The 23,525-nt window shown below is 43.7% G+C and overlaps 1 protein-coding gene across 5 annotated transcripts in view; it reads right to left on the reverse strand.

Annotated features, from left to right (window-relative positions):
• The window catches only part of LOC147684122 (cytochrome P450 2J2-like), a 149,321-nt gene that overhangs the window by 115,281 nt on the left and 10,515 nt on the right, over positions 1 to 23,525 (reverse strand). For all 5 annotated transcript variants that reach the window (XR_015300982.1, XM_086944505.1, XM_086944506.1 and 2 more), the window contains one exon: positions 9,111 to 9,271. Coding sequence is in view for 4 of the 5 variants with exons in the window: in XM_086944505.1 (XP_086800631.1) it covers positions 9,111 to 9,271 (161 nt within the window). In the remaining variant the exon portion in view is untranslated. The remainder of the gene's footprint in view (positions 1 to 9,110; positions 9,272 to 23,525) is intronic.

Consider the following 23,525-nt stretch of genomic DNA (forward strand, 5'->3'; position numbering starts at 1 on the left):
TGTCTGCCTGTTTTAACCATGTTTAAACTCAGCCACAGCTCATATTAAAATGGATCCTTTTATTTCCCGCATTTTCATCATCCTGTTTCCAATAAGTACAAACCCACATCTTATCCCATTACACTATATCTCCCTTACCTTTTTTCAGTAGCGGCCTGTAGAGGGAGTGCTGCGGGGCTGTGGGGTGGGGTGGTGTGGGCGGGGGAGTAGCACAGTGGGGGTAGTAAACTACGGAATACGGCTGAACTGAGGTAAGTAAACAAATAAATAAATAAAACGAATTTCGTTGAATACGCTGCATCACATTTGGCAATGCAGAGCCCGCAATAAAATTCATTTTATTTATTTATTTGTTTACTTACCTCCGTTCAGCCGTTTTTCCCCACCCTGCTCCTCCCCCGCCCGCCCCACCCCACTGCCCCGCAACACTCCGCCACGGGCCGCTACTGCCTTTTTTCGACCTGTCTCTGCCCTTTCGCCCTTTTAACTCCTCTGCTCCTATCACCACGCACTGGGTCTTAAACAACCACAGCTCTTTGCAATGATGTTTATGCAGTGAGCCTGAAGGCTTATTTACTTGTGCCCAGACACCTATCTCCAATCTTGTAGCCGTGTTTCCTAAGTAGATAGCTTTACTTCTTTTTTTGATTTCCACAAAATATGACTGAAAAGTGAAAAGGGGGTGGAGCCTAACATGCAAGTGTAAGTTAATACTGCCAATACTGCTAAAAAGAAACAGTAAAAAGTCGAGCCCCACACTAGAAAATCTAAAAATAAAGCATATTTCTTATTTAATTGGAAAATATTTTAATAACGTTTTGGCATGTTATGAATTAATGTGATATTCATTTTATTAAACAAAAAACCCTTGAGAACAAGGATTCAAGAGCCTGGTTTGTCAGTGACTAATACTCACAACACTCAATGGGGTTAGAGTAGCTTTAAAAAGCTGGAGAAAGAAAATTATTTTTCTTTCTAGTGTCCCCACACTCACCAGGGTTTCCCCAGGGTGACATGCGTCATCATTGGGGCCATCCCAGCCCTCTACGGACTGGGGCGTGCTGCGACTTGCGAAAGACGTAGGAGCACTTTAATTTTGGACTATGTGTGGTGCTTGGTGTATTTGTGAAAGTGGAGTGGTATGTGTACAGTGGATATTAAAATTACCTGCCTAGTGAGCTACAAATGATTTATTCTTACTCCTAGGTGGTACATTAAAAACGGGGTTCTAGGGATCCTACTAACAATGAGTCAGGTGTACCTAGCAGTTTCTGTCAACATGTTTCGAGCTTCCCCAAGCTCTTCTTCAGGACTACGCAGGGACCAGCCCTTTGTTCGCCACTCCTAACGTGCTAAAGTGAATGACTAAGAAAAACTAAGAAAAACAAATATTTGAATGCTGCAAAATTAAGGCATGCATTTAGTACATATGTTAATACTATAAAAGATAAAGACACTGTGCAGTTACGGGGTGCTTACCCCCATGGTAAAGTGACATATTACAATTTACAACATCCACAGATCAGGGTGTCATCTGTGCTTATTATAGTCCATACGGTAATGCGTTAAAACGGCTTGATGCCTGGTGATTAAAAACCATTAACACTCAATGAAGTTGCAACACACACAACATGCAAAAAGACAGACTACTACATGTATGTAAAGAGACCTATTTCAGCCACCTTGGTCGCGGAGTGTCGTTCGTATCCCCTCCAATCTAGGGGAAGAAAAATGCCGTTCAGTACTTGGCAATGTTAAGGGGAAAGAATGCTGTGATGTCTACAGCTGGTAGCGCTGTCAAGAAATTCTTGGTTAAGGAAAAAGTCTTAAATGTCCGCCCTCATTCGGGACCTGTTGGGAGAGAAATCACTTACTTGGATTACGAGATAGCTCGGCGTTTTAACCTACACTGCAACCTCCGGACCGCATCTTGTGGAGCATGGGTCCGGGGCTGCTTTTATGCTGGTACTTCCGCATTGTCATTGCGATTGTCTCTAGACCGTAGCCTCAGTGGTTTCCAAAGGGGGGCATACTGGCGGCCATTTTAGGTGTACTACGAACGATACGGGCCCCTAACTGAATAGCGTAAGATGCTCCGTTTTTGTTAAAACCTATTTTTCGATGTTAAGTTGGGGATGCAGAAACCTAAATCATAATTTAGATCATAAAAAGGTTTTAAAAAGATTTTTGGCTTGTTGTGGTGCCAATCATCGGGAGATCGATCACAGTGAGGCCGAGGCGCCCCCAGTGCGGGACGTGTGGCCTCATAGGTGGTAATGAAGGTTAAAGTAATTATGCGTCATATACCCGCCGCTTATGGGCTGCCATAAATGGTCATCTTGGAATGGTGGAGGTGTCCATAAATGTATAGGTATTATGCACAGGCTTTTCACATTCTCATGGTTCATATGCTCATTAAAGACATCACAAAGAAAGAGTACCAAATAGTATGTTCAGGCCCTTCCTAACTGCCCATTTCAAAGGTGATGCAACCATTCTGAATGTTTTGAGTTTTATGTCGCAAGTTGCCCCCATGGTATGTCATCATTGAGCCCTTGGGTGTCAGAGCGCAACTCAAAAACCTATTGTTGTTCTTTTTCGAGGAGTGTCTTATCCATATGTGTTTGGTTCTGCACAATTTCTAAAACCACCCACCTCATATCATTCGGTGTGTGTGATTTTTCAAGAAAGTGTGTCGTCATTTTAGTGTTTGTGTGTTTGCACCTGATGTTACTCCGGTGTTCAATGATGCCTGTGCTGACCTTCCTAGTAGTCATACCAACGTAATGAAGGTTACTGGTACAGGTGATCATATATACCACTCCTGTGGTGTTACAATTGGAGAAGGATCTTAGGTCCCATACTAGGCCATTATTGCAATGCACTTGTTTTGTTGTTGTTGTCAGGTGGCAGACGCTGCAGTTTCTACAAGGGTAATGGCCAGCTGGGAGGGGATGTAGGATGCGTGCAGCACCTACAGAGCCCTGTAGTTCTCTTGGTCTTGTGTGGACCACGAAATTTTTTAGATTTTTTTCCTTTGCGATGGCTGAACATTGGTGTTTCAAATTTTAAATCTCCACTGTTCAATGTTCTCCAATGTTTTTTCAGTATTTTTGCTACTTGGTTGGAGGCCACATTGTAGCTTGTGATGCAGATTGGTCGTTTTTTGGTGTCTATCTCGATATTTTTGGGTTCTAGCAATACTTCACGGTGATTATTTGAAGCTCTCTTTTTTGCTTTCTTCACGATGTGACTAGGGTAGTTTCTCAGAAGAAGTTTTTCACTTAGTTCTTTCACTTAGACATAGAAATCTCTTTTCTCAGAACAATTACGTCTCAGGCGTAAAAATTGCCCAAAGGGTAAATTCTCCCTTAGTTGTCTCGGGTGGAAGCTGTCAAATCTGAGAAGACAATTCCTTGCTGTTGGTGTAAAGTGTGTGGTTGTAGTGAGTCTACCTTCAGGTGCTTGTATGTTGAGGTCTAAGAACACCAGATTAGATCTACTCATTGTTGATGTAAATTTCAAGAAAGGATCTTGTAAATTGTGCCATTGTAAGAAAAGAGCGACACCATTCTCATCACCCGTCCAAATCAGTAACACGTCATCTATGTAGCTTTTCAATAGGTGGATGTGTCTCAAGTGGGGATTGTCAGGATGTAAGATCTTCTGTTTTTCTAGGTGGTGGACGTACAAACCCGCTACGCTCGACGCGAAAGTACTCCCCATGCTCGTGCCATGCTTCTGGCGATACAAATTGTTTTGAAACTGAATTTTTTTTTCAGTCAGGGCAAGTCAACAACATTTCAAAACCACATGTCTGGGGTGTGGTATGCCCATGTTTCCTCAAAAAAGACCTCTTCCCAAATTTCCAGGGTCTCTTTGTGCGGGAGACTCGTGTAGAGGCTTTCTACATCAAGGCCCACAACCTACTAACAACAACCGCACCCCTTTTGGGACAATACCCAATCCATGGCACAACAACAACAGCCTTTTTTAAAGAGAGGCAAAATGCCCCAACGAGGAAGAACAAGACGAGGACAACAAGTACAATGGGCACAAACTCTAGAAACCTACATGAGACACACACGCAGCATGGGTCCCCCGGATGCACCATCAACCAGCAACCACTAAATCTTGTAGTCAACCTGTCTGACACTAGATTGTCACCAGACCAGACGAAGGTACTAGAAAAGGCCTTAGGGTTTGTACCAACAGCAACCCTGGACAAATTCAGATTGTGCTGCGAATTAAAAGAATTTATTCGCAAAAAAAATTCGATATTTTCTTCAAAGACAAGCCGCAAGGGAACACAGACCAGAGTGACAAAGGCCTTAAGAAAAAATATAAATTCACACCGCCAATAAGCAGTATGCCAGTCGAGCTTCTGGCTTTTGAAAAAGCGGTTCTTAAAGAAGTATCTGAAATAAATTCAAAAATGACAAACACCTTCCACAACACTAGAAAGAAAAAGATGGAAGCGATTAAACAACTGTCAAATGAAACATCTGTAACAATTAAACCAGCGGACAAGGGGGGTGCCATAGTTGTACAGAACACAATAGACTACAACACTGAATGCCTTCGTCTCCTGGCAGACAGCCGTAACTACGAAAACATTAACACCAACCCCACAGAACGCCTACGCATTGAGATAGCCAGTCTAGTAGAGGAATCCCTTACCAACAATTAGATGTCCAAAAAAGAGGCAGACTTCCTTGAAAACAGAGAACCTACCATCCCCTATTTTTATACAATCCCGAAGATTCATAAGACCATGACAAAATCACCGGGGAGACCAATAGTCTTGGGGATTGGTTCAATACTAGAACCCCTGTCCAAATTCGCGGGCGCGTTTTTGAGACCCCTAATACAAAAGACAGACACTTACCTGCAAGACATCAAAGCGGTCTTGTGTCTCATCAAAGACTTACAATTCAACTCAATGACCCATATACTTGTGGGCCTTGATGTAGAAAGCCTCTACACGAGTCTCCCGCACAAAGAGACCCTGGAAATTTTGGAAGAGGGCCTTTTTGAGGAAACATGGGAATACCACACCCCCAGACATGTGGTTTTGGAATGTTGTCGACTTGCCCTGACTGAAATTTTTTTTCAGTTTCAAAACAATTTGTATCGCCAGAAGCATGGCACGAGCATGGGGAGTACTTTTGCGCAGAGCGTAGCGGGTTTGTACGTCAACCACCTAGAAAAACAGAAGATCTTACATCCTGACAATCCCCACTTGAGACACGTCCAACTATGGAAAAGCTACATAGATAACGTGTTACTGATTTGGGAGGGTGATGAGAATGGTGTCGCACTTTTCTTACAATGGCTCAATTTACAAGATCCTTTCTTGAAATTTACATCAACAATGAGTAGATCTAATCTGGGGTTCTTAGACCTCAACATACAAGCACGTGAAGGTAGACTCACTACAACCACACACTTTAAACCAACAGCAAGGAACTGTCTTCTCAGATTTGACAGTTTCCACCCGAGACAACTAAGGGAGAATTTACCCTTTAGGCAATTTTTATGCCTGAGATGTAATTGTTCTGAGAAAAGAGATTTCTATGTCCAAGCAAAAGAACTAAGTGAAAAACTTCTTCTGAGAAACTACCCTAGTCAGATCGTGAAGAATGCAAAAAAGAGAGCTTCAAATAATCATAGTGAAGCATTGCTAGAACCAAAAAATATTGAGATAGACACCAAAAAACGACCAATCTGCATCACGACCTACAATGTGGCCTTCAAACAAATAGCAAAAATAGTGAAAAAACATTGGAGAACTTTGAACAGTGGAGATTTAAACTTTGAAACACCAATGTTCAGCCATCCCAAAGGAAAAAAACTAAAAAATGTTGTGGTCCACACAAGACAAAGAGAACCACAGGGCTCTGTAGGTGCGCCTCGCCTCCTACATCCCCTCCCAGCTGGCTATTACCCTTGTAGAAACTGCAGCGTCTGCCACCTGACAACAACAACAAAACAAGTGCATTGCAATAATGGCCTAGTATGGGAACTAAGATCCTTCTCCAATTGTAACACCACAGGAGTGGTGTATATGATCACCTGTACCTGTAACCTACATTTTGTAGGTATGACTACTAGGAAGGTCAGCACATGCATCATTGAACACCGGAGTAACATCAGGTGCAAACGCACGAACCCTAAAATGACGACACACTTTCTTGAAAACTCACACCCACCGAATGATATGAGGTGGGTGGTTTTAGAAATTGTGCAGAACCAAACACATATGGATAAGAAACTCCTCAAAAAAGAACAACGATGGGTTTTTAAGTTGCGCTCTGACACCCAAGGGCTCCATGATGACATACCATGGGGGCAACTTGCAACATAAAACTCAAAACATTCATAATGGTTGCATCACCTTTGAAATGGGAAGTTAGGAAGGGCCTGAACATACTATTTGGTACTCTTTCTTTGTGATGTCTTTACTTGAGCATATGAACAATGAGAATGTGAAAAGCCTGTGCATAATACCTATACATTTATAGACACCTCAACCATTCCAAGATGGCAGTTTCTGGCAGCCCATAAGGGCCTGGGATATGAAGCATAATCACTCTAACCTTCATTACCACCTATGAGGCCACACGTCCCGCATGGGGGCACCTCGGCCTCACTGTGATTGATCTCCCGATGATTGGCACCACAACGAGCCAAAAATCTTTTCAAAATCTTTTTATGATCTAAATTACGATTTAGGGTTATGCATCCCCAACTTAACATCGAAAAATAAGTTTTAACAAAAACGGAGCATCCTACGCTATTCAGTTAGGGGCCCTGTATCGTTCATAGTACACCTAAAATGGCCGCCAGTATGCGCCCCTTTGGAAACCACCGAGGCTACGGTCTAGAGACAATCGCAATGACAATGCGGAGGTACCAGCATAAAAGCAGCCCCGTACGCACGCTCCACAAGATGCGGTCCGGAGGTTGCAGTGTAGGTTAAAACGCCGAGCTATACCGTAATCCAAGTAAGTGATTTCTCTCCCAACAGGTCCCGAACGAGGGCGGACATTTAAGACCTTCACCTTAACCAAGAATTTCTTGACAGCGCTACCAGCTGTAGACATCACAGCATTCTTTCCCCTTAACATTGCCAAGTACTGAACGGCATTTTTCTATCCTGATTTCTTCCCCTAGATTGGAGAGGATACGAACGACACTCCGCGACCAAGGGGGCTGAGTTAGGTCTCTTTACATGTATGTAGTAGTCTTTTTGCATGTTGTGTGTGTTACAACTTCATTGAGTGTTAATGGTTTTTAATCACCAGGCATCAAGCCGTTTTTAACGCATTACCGTATGGACTATAATAAGCACAGATGACTCCCTGATCTGTGGATGGTGTAAATTGTAATATGTCACTTTACCATTGGGGTAAGCACCCCGTAACCGCACAGTGTCTTTTTCTTTTTCAGGTGCTACGTGATCAGTAATAACGTATGTACTAAATGCATGCCTTAATTTTGCAGCATTCAAATATTTGTTTTTCTTAGTTTTTCTTAGTAATTCACTTTAGCACGTTAGGAGTGGAGAACAAAGGGCTGGTCCCAGCGTAGTCTTGAAGAAGATCTTGGGGAAGCTCAAAGCATGTTTACAGAAACTGCTAGGTACACCTGACTCATTGATAGTAGGATCCCTAGAACCCCTTTTTTAATGTACCACCTCGGAGCAAGAATAAATCATTTATAGCTCACTAGGCGGGTAATTTTAATATCCACTGTACACATACCACTCCACTTTCACAAATACACCAAGCACCACACATAGTCCAAAATTAAAGTGCTCCTACGTCTTTCGCAATTCGCAGCATGCCCCAGTCCGTAGAGGGCTGGGATGGCCCCAATGATGAAGCATGACACCATGGGGAAACCCTGGTGAGTAAGGGGACACTAGAAAGAAAAATCATTTTCTTTCTCCAGCTTATTAAAGCTACTCTTACCCCATTGAGTGTTGTGAGTATTAGTCACTTACAAACCAGGCTCTTGAATCGTTGTTCTCAAGGGTTTTTTGTTTAATTGTATTTTGAGGAGGACGAGCCTGGTCCTTTGTATCCTCTTCCTCCCTCTTTTTTGAAATTCATTTTATTAAGCCATAATTACTCTAGTTGTAATTCCTTTCATGCATCAGTTTGAATAATTATTAATGCATAACAATTAAATAACATACTGCGATAAATAACATAAAAATGTTTGTACTGATGTGTTATAAAGTTTTAACTACCTTTTAACATTTTTCCTATATTTTATCATAGAGAGATCTCCACCCCGACTGTGGAGTCTTTCTATTGGAAACTTTTTTTTAAATAGAAACATATTTATATGTTAAATATTAGTTTTAATTGATTTTATATATGTAACATTAATTAATAAATCTGAAAACGTTATTATTTTTTGCAATTTAATAATAAATATTTTTTTTCGATTTTTTAACATGAAAATATATTACTTTATATTTGTAACTATTTTAAATGATGTCATTTAATTTACCAGTATTTCCCATGGATTTTTATTTTAACCCCTGCCAATATTTTTTTTCTATGGGAGGGTTTTGCTTACCAGCGTGAGGTGCTGGAGTCCATGAGTGGTGCTGGAGGTATTTCTATTTTGGATCCCTTCTTGGCTGTAGTATTTTTAAAATTGCAGGTTGTGAATAGCAATGAGCTTACTCTTTTGTGGGCGGGTATATGTCCCCACCAAACCTCTCCCTAACCTCCTCTAAACCCCTCCTCATTCCTTCCTAAACCCCACATATTTAGTAGGAAATGTGTTCCTTTCTCCAGCCCCCCACATTTAGGTAGTAAACTTCTATGTGTGAGGTTCACACCATAGAAAGGATAGAAGAGGGGGCGGTAACTCTGGTAGGTTTGTGATCAGCATTGTAGTACCTTAGTAATACTATTGTAGTACTACTAAACTTACTACAACTTGCAGTTTATGAATAAGCCCTGCCTTCATGTACCTGCCTTTTTTCACATTTCAAATGTTTACCTTTCTTCAAACCTACAAATATCTTGGTTCAAAGTGTTCCTACGATTGACAAATAACATAGAATATGGGGCTGTTGTGATACTCACCAGGACCCACTTGGTGCCTAGATTATTAACAAGAAGATCATTTGCTTTAATGAGGTGATGGATTTCTTTATCGTCTCTGGAGAAGCGGTGCCCAAAAATCACGGAACAGATTACATTGGTTACAGAAAGGACAAATGCCTCAGTGGGATCCAGGTTTTTCCCTGTGGTTAAAAGAGGGAAAGAGTGTCTGGAGCATGCTATGGGCAGCTTTGAGATACACATCTTAAAACACCTTGCAAAATAAGAGTAAAACATGGACAGGAATATTGTGCAGGTTATTTCAAGCATTCTGTCTACTCCTTCATTGTTCTTCTTAACCAATAGCTGTCAGGTTGATTTCCTGGTTGTTTCAGTTACAGGAGCAACCGAGCAATATCAAAGGTGAGATTGCAAAGGTCCCCTCTAACCAAGACTATGAGTACTTGGGTCTGGGATGGAAAGTTGGTATTGTAAGCCCCTTTGACTCTCCAGACAACCTGGCTGAGCAATCAAGGCCTAGTTTAAAAGAGGTTGTGTGAAGGGTGAATTTAGATATAGTACACCACAATCATTATAATTGAAATAATGATGAATATTGTGCCGGAATTCGTTTGCATAAACCAATAACACTTTAATTGTATTTCAGTTACTTAAGGTACTTGTACCTTAAGAATAGTAACCAAACAACTCACTGCACAAAATAATACAAAACATGTTCTGGCAACAGAGATCACTCAGGTTACAAAGTACACTGTTATCATTTGCTAACTGGCTGCCAACACTGAGTCACTCATAAACAAAATAGGCCACAGGGGATCGTGTTCACTGTGTCGAAACATGGCAACTCGTAAAACCCTGTTCATAGTCACTAAGCAGTCATGAACAACATAAATCGCACCAAAGCACCCACATGGATCAGTTGGTCATCACTCTAGTTATTGCCTGGCTAGATAATATCAATGAACCATACTTCAGATCTCTAATTGTCCTGCTACACAGACTTCCCCTTCTATGCATGTGTTTCCAGAAATCAACTACATTTTAAAATCTACAATCACATCATCCTAGCCCTGAAAGTTAAACTATGACTCCCTTTGGTCAGGAGCGTCTTCAGGAGTCCATGCATTGACCACTGATAGACACTCACTCTGGCTGAGCAAATCTTTCAACAACACAGGGTTTGAACGCATCAACCAAGGATTTGAAGGTACCTACCAAGTACCTCAATGTACCAACCATGAAGGGCTTGCATATTCAGGTTTGCATTATCGTTCTTACATTCATAAAATCTAACTCTGATATGACCCCCTTTCGGTGAAGTTATGAGGTTTGTCAATTTCAGAAAACTTCATCAGAAGATAACATTTCCTGGAAAATGTTTTTTAGGCAATTTGCCTGAACAAACCTTTTTTGATGTGAGAATTGTCCTGCTACATTTAGGTTTTTTTCTAGGGTTCACCTGGAGAAAATCTAATTGTTACTTGTTTAACATTTTTGCAATCATTGTGATGCTCTGGAAAATCCTCACATTTGGAGAATTCATACAATTTTCAGACTGCTAACTACAATCTTCATTTGAAATAAGTGAAAAGAAGTTGTGTCAGATATATATTGCAGACAATATGCAAATCCTACAACTAACACAACTAGTCAACCAGGACACACATAGAGCCGGTCACAGACTGGACCTGATATTTACAAATATCGAGACCACTACTATCAATAATATTAAGCCTCTTACGTGGACCGATCACTGTTAAATAGATTTTAATATTAGACTACCAATAAATAAAGTGAGACCAATGGCACAGAAACCAGTTACAACCAAAAACTGGAGCAAATTCACATTGGAGAAGTTTCACCAGATTTTTCACCACACTAACTTAGGCTCCTCCACTGAACAAGAAATGCACTATTTACAGAGAAGCATTGGTGTAGCACTTGAACATTGCTCTATAAACTCCACTAAAAGTACAACTAGGCGAACAATGTCGGAAAAATGGTATGGTCCAGATCTCAAGGTACTCAAAAGAAAATGTACTATGCTGGAACACAAATGGAGACTAAGCAAAACCATGATTGACAGATCTATTTACAAAAAAGAATTGAAATCCTACAACGCAGCTATTCGAAAGGCAAAAAAAGATCACTTTTCCCAACAAATATTAGAACACAAACATTCCTCCAAAGAACTTTTTAAAATAGTTAAAGAACTGTGCAACCCTCCTAGTCTTACAACACATCTGCCACCCTCACAGGAAGGATGTGATAAAATCAGCAATTATTTCTTTGATAAAATAGACACAATTTATTCATCCTTCACCAGTAATGACCAGGAATTGACTGAACACCATATCAACGCAGAGCTCCCCCAGATGGCCACCTGCTCTGCTTTTGGCCCTTTTTCAGAGGAAGAAGTAATTAAAGTCATGTCGGAAATTAAATCGGGCTCACCATCGGACCCATGCCCACATTACATCTTTCGACAACTAATCCCCTCAATTGGTCCAATAGTGACGCAAGCATTAAATCAGTCATTAGACCGAGCGGAATTTCCAGCTATCTGGAAGACAGCAGTAGTGACTCCCTTACTTAAAAAAGCTGGTTCGGACATAAACAACCCTGCCAACTATCGGCCCATCTCGCAGTTGCCATACCTTTCAAAGGTATTGGAAAAATTAGTGAACAAACAGTTATCAAACTATATGGAATTCAATGACCCGCTCGACGTCTCGCAGACGGGCTTCAGGTCAAACAACAGTACAGAAACAACTTTATTGGCAGTACTGGACGACATCAGAAGCCAGGTTGATGAAGGTAAAACGGTGGCCCTGACATTGTTAGATTTATCAGCGGCTTTTGATACCGTATCTCATAACCTCCTGATGCAAATGCTAGCCGCAAAAGGATTGCAGGGAAAAGCCCTGACCTGGCTGAAGTCTTTTTTAACAGACAGATCACAATCCGTCCGATTAGGCAGCTACAACTCTACACCCTGTAAGATCAAGTATGGTGTACCACAGGGGGCATCATTAATTACAACATTATTTAATGTTTATGTATCATCACTGGCCAAGATCGGTAAAAAATGGGGCGTTAAAATCTGCTCTTACGCCGATGATACACAACTAATGATTGCCTTAGATGGTGAAGAAGATCCCAAAAACAGACTACTAAACTGCCTTTCTGAAGTATCCAGATGGATGCATAATCACTGCCTGAAATTAAATGCTGATAATTCGGAGATTTTACTGTTCGGCGGATCCCAATAACTGTGGGATGACACATGGTGGCCCAACATTCTTGGTGCCCCCCCAAACCTACCCAGATGGCAAGGAATTTGGGAATCTACATTGACAATAAATTGTCAATGAACAACCACGTGATAACTATCTGTGGTAAAGGCTTCGCACTACTGAAAATGTTACGAAGAGTGTTCCCATGGATTCCCCTGGAATGTAGAAAGATCCTAGTACAGTCACTATTAATCAGTAGACTTGACTATGGGAATTCCCTATTCGTTGGCATGGCAGATTACCTATTCTCAAAATTACAGCTTGTTCAGAATGCGGCAGCAAAAGCCGTATGTAACAAAAGAAAATACGACTCCGATACAAGCTGTCTGAGAGCATTACACTGGTTGCCAATGAGAGAAAGAGCCACATTTAAAATACTATGCCTCACCCACAAAGCATTACACAAAACAGGTCCAACCATCCTAAAAAACAGAATTAATTTCTATGTTCCACATAGAAATCTTCGCTCCCAACACACAGCAAGAGCGATAACTACTAGAATAAAGAAGGTTAGGACGGGAGGCCGTACCTTCTCACACTTAGCAGCAAATCTGTGGAACAATTTACCGACAGATCTGAGACTCACAGATGACCATCTTGTCTTCAGGAAAAAACTTAAAACAACACTGTTCCCTAAGACCCATTAAACCACAATATTACCGTCAATAACCACCAGTTACATGTACACTGTCAATTTTAGCGCCATGATATCCTTCCAGGATGAATGCTAGCGCTCTATAAGTACTTTTTACCATTACCATATATCACCAAAAGAATATTCAAGCCACTCTTTCTAAAAAATGTAAGAAACCTAAAAAACAGTGTTATTAACTTATTCATGTAGATGATGGGAATGTTGTAAGCACCAATACAGATCAAAAGTTCTAAGTAAAAGTAATGATCACCCAGGCCATAGAAACTTCTTGAGATTGACCTCTAGATGCTATTAAGAATACTAATACTTTTAAATTATGCAATGTTGTGATGTAAAGGTCCTCTGCATGGTAAAAGGTGTATACCCCAGCCCTGAGGGCCCAACTGTACTGTTGTCTGGATCTTTAATGCTGTTGTTTTGTTGTCACAGGCAAAGAAGAATCATGCATGTGCATGCCTGTGATCAGGACTAGGGGCCATGGTCTTCTAGTCTCCCTTCTAGGTGAGGTACATCATCCAGGGAAACCAAGACAACCTGCCCTGGAGCCTGGTGCACCAGTGCCTTCCTGCTTGCCAAGACCCCTGTGCCCGGTGAAGTAGAGGAGAGTGTTGGAGGGAGCGAAGTCCAGTTGGGAGCGTTGCAGAGAGGACTCCCTGTGCGAGGAGGTAGGATATAGCTATGCATTTATCGGGTCATTGCCCATGTGTAGGATTAATTCAGCAACCCCAGGATGCCAGGAGAGGGCAGCTTTGAAATGACCTGTGCATTGAGCACCGTGCGGGGAGCACCAAGCCCATACCACTTGTTGCGGTGACATCTCACCATCGCCGTTGTCAGGTCGGGAGCTGGAAGCTTGAATCCCCCCTCCCCTCCCCACCCCTACCTCTACCTCCACCTTGTGTGGTGTATTGAATTACCCCATCATCGCAGACTAGGGGCAACTCTGTTCACTGGGGAAAGCAAACAGCACAGCTCAGGAGAGAGCCAGTTCCTGCTGGGTGTTGCAGCGTGTACCACAACCAGCCCAACTTCTGTGAACAGGACCAGAGCTTGAGATTGCTTGCGGTCAGCTCTGAATGATTCTGAGCTGCAGGAGTGGGTAACACTTGAATTGAGCCTGTTGGTTCCTGGAGTACTTGCTGATGAAGGTGCTGCGGTACCATAGACACTATTGACTAGTTCTTAACCCCATGCGCGCTACGCGTTTTCCCGCTGTGCACTGACTTTTTAAAAAAACCTGCGGTTCATGACGAGCTCAGCTCGTCATGAGCGTACGACAGGCGTAACTCATGACGAGCTGAGCTCGTCATGAGCGTTGAAGGGGTTAAAAGATTCTAAGTTGAACTCTTGAGTACAGCCTACTAGCAGGCATTCCCTGTTTGCAGCCACCAGTGAAAAGGTAATAACCCTGACCACATTGCAAGTAGGAGCATGGGACAGGGATTTGCCTGACAAATACAAGAGTCCCAACCTCAAGGGGATTGTGTTGTTGCTTATGAATGTTGTTATTCCTATGAATGCACAGAGTTAGAACTAAAATATTTATTTTTCATATTAAAACAAGTATTTGACCGAAAATTGATTTATTGACATTGATGAGTTATGAGTGATGTTATCTAACCTATACCCATACCTGCCTACAGAGAGCCTTTGACTTCTTGTCCATGTCTACCACTGGGAGTCAAGTGCAGAAAGGGTACTTGCCAAGTCGCTCAGGATCCATAGCAGGTCGGGCCCGGGCGTCAGGAGTAAACGGCCTCAATAACCACAGTTGTTCTCATTAGGCCCTGTGTGCTGTGTGGCCCTCTGGAAGTGGTTCTGGCATACAAACTTTGCAACGTTTAGCATGTTTATGATTTTTTATTTAAAAATTTGAAATTTGCAGCAGCAATATCCTGGTATTTTACACTCCTCTTTATAAAATATTAGTTAATGGAATGCTAGTCATTGAAATAAAGTTGTGTAAACTGAATAACACAGCAAACACAACGAGATGGTGGACGGAGCCCTGACATTTTTCAGACACTCACTCCCAGATCTGGGTTGAATCCATCATTGTGTTTTAGCTCATTTCGCCACCCCAGTTGAGGCTCAGTAATTCAGTCTTGACCCTGTTCCTCATGGGAACAGTCCAGCTCGAGCTGCCAAACCAGGTCTTCCCTGGACCAGACTGGTTTCGGAGTAACACCCTCATCAGCCAGGCTAGCTTGAGTGGCAAAGTGAGCAAGGGACCCACATCTGGGCATAACCTGCCAACGTGGGGTGAACAAAGCTAACACAAGGAGATGATGGACGGAGCGCTGAAACTTTTCAGACACTCACCCCCAGTCACAGATCTGGGTTAAATTCATCATCGTTCTTTAGCTCACTTTGCTGCCAGAGAGAGCACATGCTTTAAGTTTCAGTTCAGTTTCAGTTTTAAAGAACTTTTTCTCCATGCTGCAGTTAGGAGATAGGAATGAAAGGTATTCTCATAGCAATTCAATAATTAAGGAAAAGAAAAGTAAGTAGTCAACCAGGGTGGTATTACATTGCTTTTCACAAACTATTACATTTTTTTACTTTTAAGAAACCAGTGTTTGCTGGTGGCCATAATCCTTTTTCTACATATGAGAAATCTGAGGGTCACAAGTTAATTTTCCTCACCTTATTCCCTCAGGGGAGAGGTGCACAACCACCACTGATCAAGGATCTTCCTAAACAAAAGCCATTCTTTCTGTCTCTGCCCTGCTGCTTGGACAGCATTCTGGGCAAGTAAGCTCCTGCCACTGGGCTTCTGTGAAAAACAGAGTTCTTGCAAATTGGAAGGAGCCACCGTTTTCCTCCCACCCAAGTTAGAGATCACAGATAATGACTCTGACACTTATCCAAATGGTCAAGCTCAGTCCTGCTATTATGCAAAACTAACGTAAAAAGCATAGTCAACTTACTTTTGCATAATGTGCTTAGCTAGGACATTCATGGCCACAATTCCTTCTATGCCATGAACACTCCCATGTTTAGGAGACTTAAGTCTCTTCTGCTGACATACTTACCATTGTATTTTGGTTTAACAAATTTGTTGTACATAGGTGAAATACAACCAGAGGTCTTTTAATGCTGTACTTCAGTGTCATGGTCTTTATGTAGGCAAGATGAATGTCACTTACGTTGTTCTAATAGCAATGACCACACTGGAAGGTAATATATAGAAAATTTAAAAAATGCAGCCGCTACCGAAAGACATTGACAGATACCATTGAAAACATGATTATGATCCACAACTGTAATCCAAGTGGTTGGTAGAGCTGCGTAAGTGTAAATCACATGTCAGACGTGTGACTGACTATTCTACATTACCACTGCTAGCCAACAAATCTCCCACTTCATTACCCAGTTCAATAGTAATAATGTTAAGAAAAGCCATAAAATGAAAGGCAGAGTCACACACACTGGTGGTAGGACTACGCTGATAATTTAGAGTTTTTTCTTGTGAAATTCCTTTTCACCATTGTATACGCTGTCGATTTTATAGCAAGATCAGAACCAGATGGTAACATTATGTGCAAGACCCTTTACTCCTACTTTCAAAGGGCAGAAATACAGACAATTCAGTATCACTATGATCTCCTTGCAGAAAATGTTTAATGCTGTTTTCAAAACAGGTTGTTTTTACCTATGAATGTTTATTTGTAACTGCGGTGTAAGTCATGTAAGAAATTACCAAATTTTATGGCTAGGTTAAACCATTTTAAAAGAAGGATGAGTGTTGATAGAAATGTGGCTTAACATTAGGTAAAAATGTAAATTTAAATTTAAGCAAGGATTTTGCTTATTATTTTTTTAATGCAACCGTATGGTCATAATGCAACTGTCCATAGAGTTCATGTGGCATAAGGATTGCATAATATGCAGACAACAGTTAGAGGCCCCGGGGAAATCACTTGGGGACTTGGGTGAATATAGGATGGGCTTGTGCAGTCGTATCATGAAGAAAGGTCTCTGTGATGCCACATGAGAAGCTGCTCAAATATTGAGACATATTGTTCTCTGACATTATGGGTTGAGTATGCTATTAAAGGCATGCCAAAGCAGCCCCCCCTCCCCCAGCACCTTGAGACCCCAACAGTTATGTAGTGGCTCTATAATTACCATGATTGATTGACTGATTGATTGAATGCAGGGTGTACAAATTCCTTCAAGAAAGGAGAGGGACATTCATGTTTGGGTAGCAGAATATATTTAATAGGTGGACTTCGGTTAAATGAGGACATTTTAGTTAGGGAAGAACCTTGGTAGAAGGTTAAATCTTTGTTGGTCTATATCAAATTATTAGGAGTAATCAATTGAAAAGAGGAAATGTGTTAGTAACATAGAAATGTTAAGGGAAAATCAAACCTCCTAGATTTGTCTAAAATATTACAGAGGTAAGACATTAAAATGTTTCCTCATTTAAAGAGTCATTGCTCTGGAAAGTAGCCACCACCAAGTGAAGTAGGTTGTTGAGACCAATGGTCAGTATCTTAGGAACAAAAAAGAGAAATGTTTATCTGTTGCAGTGTAGGAAGGTGGATATCTGACTATGGTTACCCCCAAACTTTTTGCCTGGTGTTTAGCTGGTTTTTGACTTAGTTGGCCTGGGATCCTGCTATTCAGGGCCCCAGGCTGATTGCTCTCTCCTTAAAATGGACTCCATGTACCTTAGGTGCATAACACAATTGGGACTGGTTCACCTTATGAGCCCCTGTAGTAGAGTACCATAGGTACCCAGGGCATAGGTGTAGCCAAGGCCTACCAGGGGCTGCAGCATGTATTGTGCCACCCCTGGCCTGGCCTCCATATTTGACACAACTGGCTGATCACTCAGCTGGGGTAAGTTGGTGTAATCACCTCTTACTTAGGTACAGTATGCCTGTGCCTAACCCTAAACTGGACACATATGTTCCTATCAGCCACTCCTATGGAAGGCCTCATCAATCCTGGAGGCAGAGTGCTTGGAAATATGTGAGATGGTGCTCTAGCATGAGCTGAGCCTGTCTGCAGCTGTCGGGAACCACTCCCTAAGCTGTTCCGGGATATTGCCATACCATATACTCTTAAGTGCATTATAATCCTCGCGGTTATTTGCTATCTTTGGTTTGGCTTTATCAAAACATGTCGAGTAAGGTGTCATACGAATTGGAATACTATCCCCTCGCCAATTCTGGCGACGGGGATAGCATTCCACCCTTCTAGAGGGACACGACATGTGTGTAGCCTTAACCCCGGTTAAAGTTAAACAGAGCCTCAGCATCACAAAATGGATGCTGCCACCACAGACACATGTCTGACCTCCTGCTGCTGGGAGTCCTTCCAGCGAGGAGGGCCTGGACAAAGGGTTTCCTGCCTGGGGAGGTGCGAGCACCACCCCAGACAGGGTTTTGTGTATTGGGTAGGACAGGGCTGAATAGATTGAGACATGCCTGGGGCACACAAGGTGTCCCTGTGCATAAGCCAGCCCAAACCGGTTCTGGGGCTTTCCAGCCCCAGTCCTGGCGAGGAGCTGGACAAAGGAGAGGGGGTGTAACCACCCCCCTTCCTGGTCCCACCCATAGGGGAGGGACCTAGTAGGTGATCCACCCCTCAGATTGGGAATAAGAGAGGGAGCAGTGCCATTGCACAGCAGATCATCCTGAAATCAACTTTAAACAAAGAAGAAGACTGGACTTCGACATTCTGCTGCACAGAAGACTGAAGAGAATCTCCCTTGTGGCCTAGGAGTGGCCACCCTGTGATCACAGGTACCAACCAGCGACCCGACGTCTGCTTTGCCGCCGCCTCCCGCCGGAGACCGAGCCCAGAGCCCGACAAGAACCAGACTCCCAGACCTCTCAGAGCCCGATCCACAGTCCCTGCAAAGAAGGGACCCGTGGAGGCACCGAGTGACGTGGGACCGGACCTCTTGGAAGACACTCGAAAAGCTGACTGCGCAGCTTCTGAGGCATCCTCGACGTTGTGCTTTGGGGATTGAGAACCCCCACCACCGAGCAGCCCTTGCACCGAAGATCAGCCCTCCAGCATCTCCACGATCTGCGTGGGGCCCTTTTGCATTGTGCCACTCGACGCGCCATCCCGGCCACTAGCCACGTGGTCCGCGGCCATCTTGGTGACGAACCCGAAGATTTACACAGCAGGTCTGGTTGCTCCAGACCTACCCAAGCTCCTGTAAAAAGGAGCACCCGCTCTGACCTTGCTGGTCCGAGTGTTAAGCATCTTTCACCTTCTGCCTGGCTTGCCTTTGCCAAGGCCTGTTTGCTCCGATCGAGGTGCCGACACCGCCAACAGCGAGAAGCCTGCGTGGGACAGCTCGTGACCGACTCCTGGACGTCCTCGACCCCGGGTATCCACGTGGCTGCAGAAAGAAGCTACCCGACAACGCCTGTTTGCACCCGACATCGCCTGGTTCCAATCTGGTTCCACGGTAGTCACTGGCTAGTGACTTTGAACATTGTCCCCTCTGCTTTCAGGTCTTCACATCTTCAGATCCACCCTTGGATCCACCGGAACTCTTCTCATCGAGCCGCCTGCAGCATCTTCAGCTCCAAGCACCATCGACCAGCGTGACGAAACCCGACACTACTTCGACCCTGTGCACCCGCTTCCTGTGGGTGAGGTAACTCAGCTCCGCCGGTGCTCCTGCACTGGTACACATCCCAAGGGCCTGTGTTTTAAGTTTCAGCTCCGTAGGTCACTCGGAAGGTTCCTAACTTTCTAACTTTGTGCTTTTTACGCACCATAGACTTTGTATTGAGAAGTGCGTGCACTTTGAACACTGCACCCGAGTCCCGTGGGCCTTTCCCGACTTAGTTAACTCCAGTCTCGAATAGCCCCAGCGATTCCCAAGGCCCTAGGCCTCTTCACTTTCCTATTGGTATCTCTTATACCACTTTCTTAGTATATGGTTTAAGTGGCCCCTAGGGCTCATCCATACTGTGCAACTTTTGTGTATTTTAAACTGTCTTGTGATTTAACGCTTGTGCTTCTGTGCTCATAAAGAGTCCAGGGGATTTTATAGTTAATAAATCAATATATATTTTCAATATATATCTGTGTGGTGTCCCTTTCATTTGGTATTCAAGGGGGTTGTGTATGGTATAACAGCTGGCTTCACATGCCTTTCAGAGTTTAGCCTAAGACTGCTTTGTCCACGTTACCACTAGGATAACTGGTCTACAAGGTTGAATTACAACCATCATCATAAGGGTTGCTTGGCATGGTACAAAGTGATCACTAGAACTAGTGAGCATTATATACCAGGCCAACTTCTCACATTGGTGAGCAGCGGATTGGGATCTGAGCTTGCTGTTGTTTTACCATTACAATCTTTGAGATTATCATTTGAAAGATCATACAGGTACCTGCTAGGTACATATAAAACAAGACTAGTATACTTAAGTTCTACTGAACTTAGTTGTTGTAGAGCAAAGGGAGTAGCACACCCTAGCTACAACTACTAGATAGGTTTAGTAGGTAAACACCAGTGTAGGTAGATTGCAACACATCCACCCACACTAGAGCAATGTCTGGAGCAGAGGGTTCCACTGGGAATGTCTCTGTTGAGAGTGACCCTCCAAGGGCACCATCCAAATTTGCTATTTTTTCCTTTAAGGAATTAAGACAGCTTTGTGTCTTAAGGGGTCTGAAGACAGGGCCTTCCCCTACTACAGACCACCTAAGAGAGCTCTTAGACCAGTCTGAGACTCTAAAGCCCTCTAAGGCAAACCCCACAGGGGATGCTGAAGGAGGCCATCCTTCAGAGGATGACACTGTAGACACCCCTGCCCCTATCATCCTGGTAGATGAGGAAGCCTCCACCGATGGAGCTCCTCAAGTAGATGTAGAGGAAGAGGAAGAGGAAGAGGAGGAGGTGGAAAGCAGTGAGTCAGATGATGACAGAAATAGTCAGGTGCTGGTCAGTAGACTGAACCAGGCTAACTTAAGCTTGCTTGGGAATGAATCAGATAACAACCCATTCAGAACCCCAGGTGGACTTAACCAGGAGCTTAGGAGGAGAAGGACTCACTCAGGTGACTCTGACAACTCCCATGCTTCTAGAGGTTCTCATGGTCACTCCAGAAGAAGGATGACTAGCCCTCAGAGAAGGGAACATGAGACCAAATTGAGAGAATCTCAAATTAGAGAGGCTGAATTGAGAGTCCAGAGACAAGAGTTAGAAATTGCCCTGGCCCAAGAGAAACTTGCTAGAGCAAGACAGCCTAGCGAGAGTGGATTAGGATCCACTGGTGGCAGCAATATCCAGAAGGATAAAGACAGGTCCTTTGATACAAGAAACCTGAGTAAGATTGTGCCCCCCTACAAAGCTGGGGATGATATCCACAAATGGATGACTGCACTTGAGAGGGCCTGCATGGTACAGCAGATCCCTCAGGAGCAGTGGGCAGCAATCTTGTGGCTCTCCTTTGAAGGCAGAGGCAGAGACAGACTCCTCACAGTTAGTGATGAGGATTCTAGAAACTACATGGTCCTGAAGAGTGCTCTGATTGATGGGTTGGGCTTAACCACTGAACAGTACAGGTTAATGTTCAGAGATACCCAGAAGACACAGACTCAGGACTGGTCTGAATTTGTTGAATGTGCCACTAAGGCTCTGGAGGGCTGGTTGCTGGGAAGTAAGGTTACTGACTATACAGGATTGTATAATTTAATTATGAGAGAGCAAATCTTAAGTAATTGTCAAAATCAGCTTCTACATCAGCACCTGGTTGACTCTGATCTGACCTCCCCACAAGAATTGGGTAGGAGGGCAGACAAATGGGTCAGAACCAGGATCAGGCCTAAGAACCAGGGTGGTGACCAAAAGAAAGAGACTACCAAGCCTCAAGAGAAGGGTGGGGATAAAAGTAAGGAAAAACTTCCCCAGGGCCCCAAAACTCCAAGAATGGGGGTGGGTCCCAAGACACTTCTACAACCCAGAAAAAGCCTTATTGTCATACCTGTAAACAGGTGGGGCATTACAAAACAGATAACTGTTGTCCCAAGAATGGCAATAAGGAGAATATACCTCCAGGTAAGGCTCCAACACCTCCTGTCACTGTTAGCAGTGGTCCCCCAGGTGGTGGGAACACCCCCAAGAATTTGGGTGGGTTTACTTTTGGAGGACAGGTGGACTCTGGCCTATCCAGGTCCCCTAACTCAGATACTCTTGTCTATGAGACTGGCATGGGGTTTGCCAATTTCACTGCTTGCCCAAACACTTTGAGCAAGTATAGACAGGAGCCCCTCATCAATGGCTTGAAAGTTGAGGCCTTCAGAGACACAGGGGCTAGCATCACCATGGTGGCTGAATGTCTAGTCCCCTCAAGGCAACTTTTACCTGATGCCAAATATCAGGTGACAAACATTGATGGCATAGAATCCAATCATCCCATGGCAGTAGTCAATCTTAGCTGGGGAGGTGTCACTGGCCCAAAGAGAGTGGCAGTGTCAGCAAACTTGCCTGTAGATTGCCTACTGGGTAATGATTTGGAAATCTCAGCCTGGGCTGAGGTTGAACAGCAAACCCATTCTAGAATGGTAAATCTCCATGGAAAGGTTAGTGGGGCTGTAATGGCTACAGCCCCAATTCAAGATGTCCTTCCTGAAAAGGTTGGGAGGGCTGAGCAAACCTCAGCCCCATCTTTAGATAACTTCCCTCCTGAAAAGAGTAGCAGGGCTGTACTAGTAACAGCCCATACCGAGTCTCCTCCTGAAAAGGTTGGTGGGGCTGTGATGGCCACAGCCCAAACTCAAACTGATACATGGGTAGTGAAGCCTGAAATGATGGATCACTCCACCCAAACAGAGAGCATTGAGGAGGAAGAGAAATCTCCCTCCCACCAGACTTTAGGAAAGGATCAGCCTCCTCAGGGAACTGATCTTACCCCTGATGAAGGAACTGTCCCAGAGGTTGTTAGGCCTGGCCTGACAGAGCCTCTGATGGCAGTGGACCCTTCTCAGGAGGGACCCAGTCTGGAGCAGGTAACCTGCCCCTCTCTACCTTGCCTTACTCAGCCCAGGGCTGCAGAGGACAAGAAGGACAGTGAGACCCAAAGGGCCCCCTGTCAAATAAAGCACCCCCATCAACAGATTAGGGGCACCGAAACTAGTAGCCCTAGTGAGGTGAAAACTTTAAAAACTCCTGAGGGATCCCCCTTAAAAGTAGTTAGGGACCTCCCCCAGATGGATATTGTTGGGCACAGCCAAACCTGGGACCAAAAGGCCCCAAACCTGACCTGTCCCTCCAGTAAGCCAAACAGAGGGACCCAGCCTCCAGCTTTAGGTAGCCAGAGGTTGACCCTGAGAGCACAGTGCAACTCAGTCAGAGAAAGAAAGGCACACATGGTGGAGAGTGATTGGAGGAAGCTGAGCCCTACAGAGGAAACTCACTTCAGTACTCCATCCCAACACCAGCCTTTGACTTTGCAAAGACACACCACAGGTAGAGATTCCCTATGGTGGAGACCCTCA

Source organism: Lissotriton vulgaris, chromosome 11 (genome assembly GCF_964263255.1).
Source record: "Lissotriton vulgaris chromosome 11, aLisVul1.2, whole genome shotgun sequence".
In the NCBI taxonomy this organism is placed as follows: Eukaryota; Metazoa; Chordata; class Amphibia; order Caudata; family Salamandridae; genus Lissotriton; species Lissotriton vulgaris.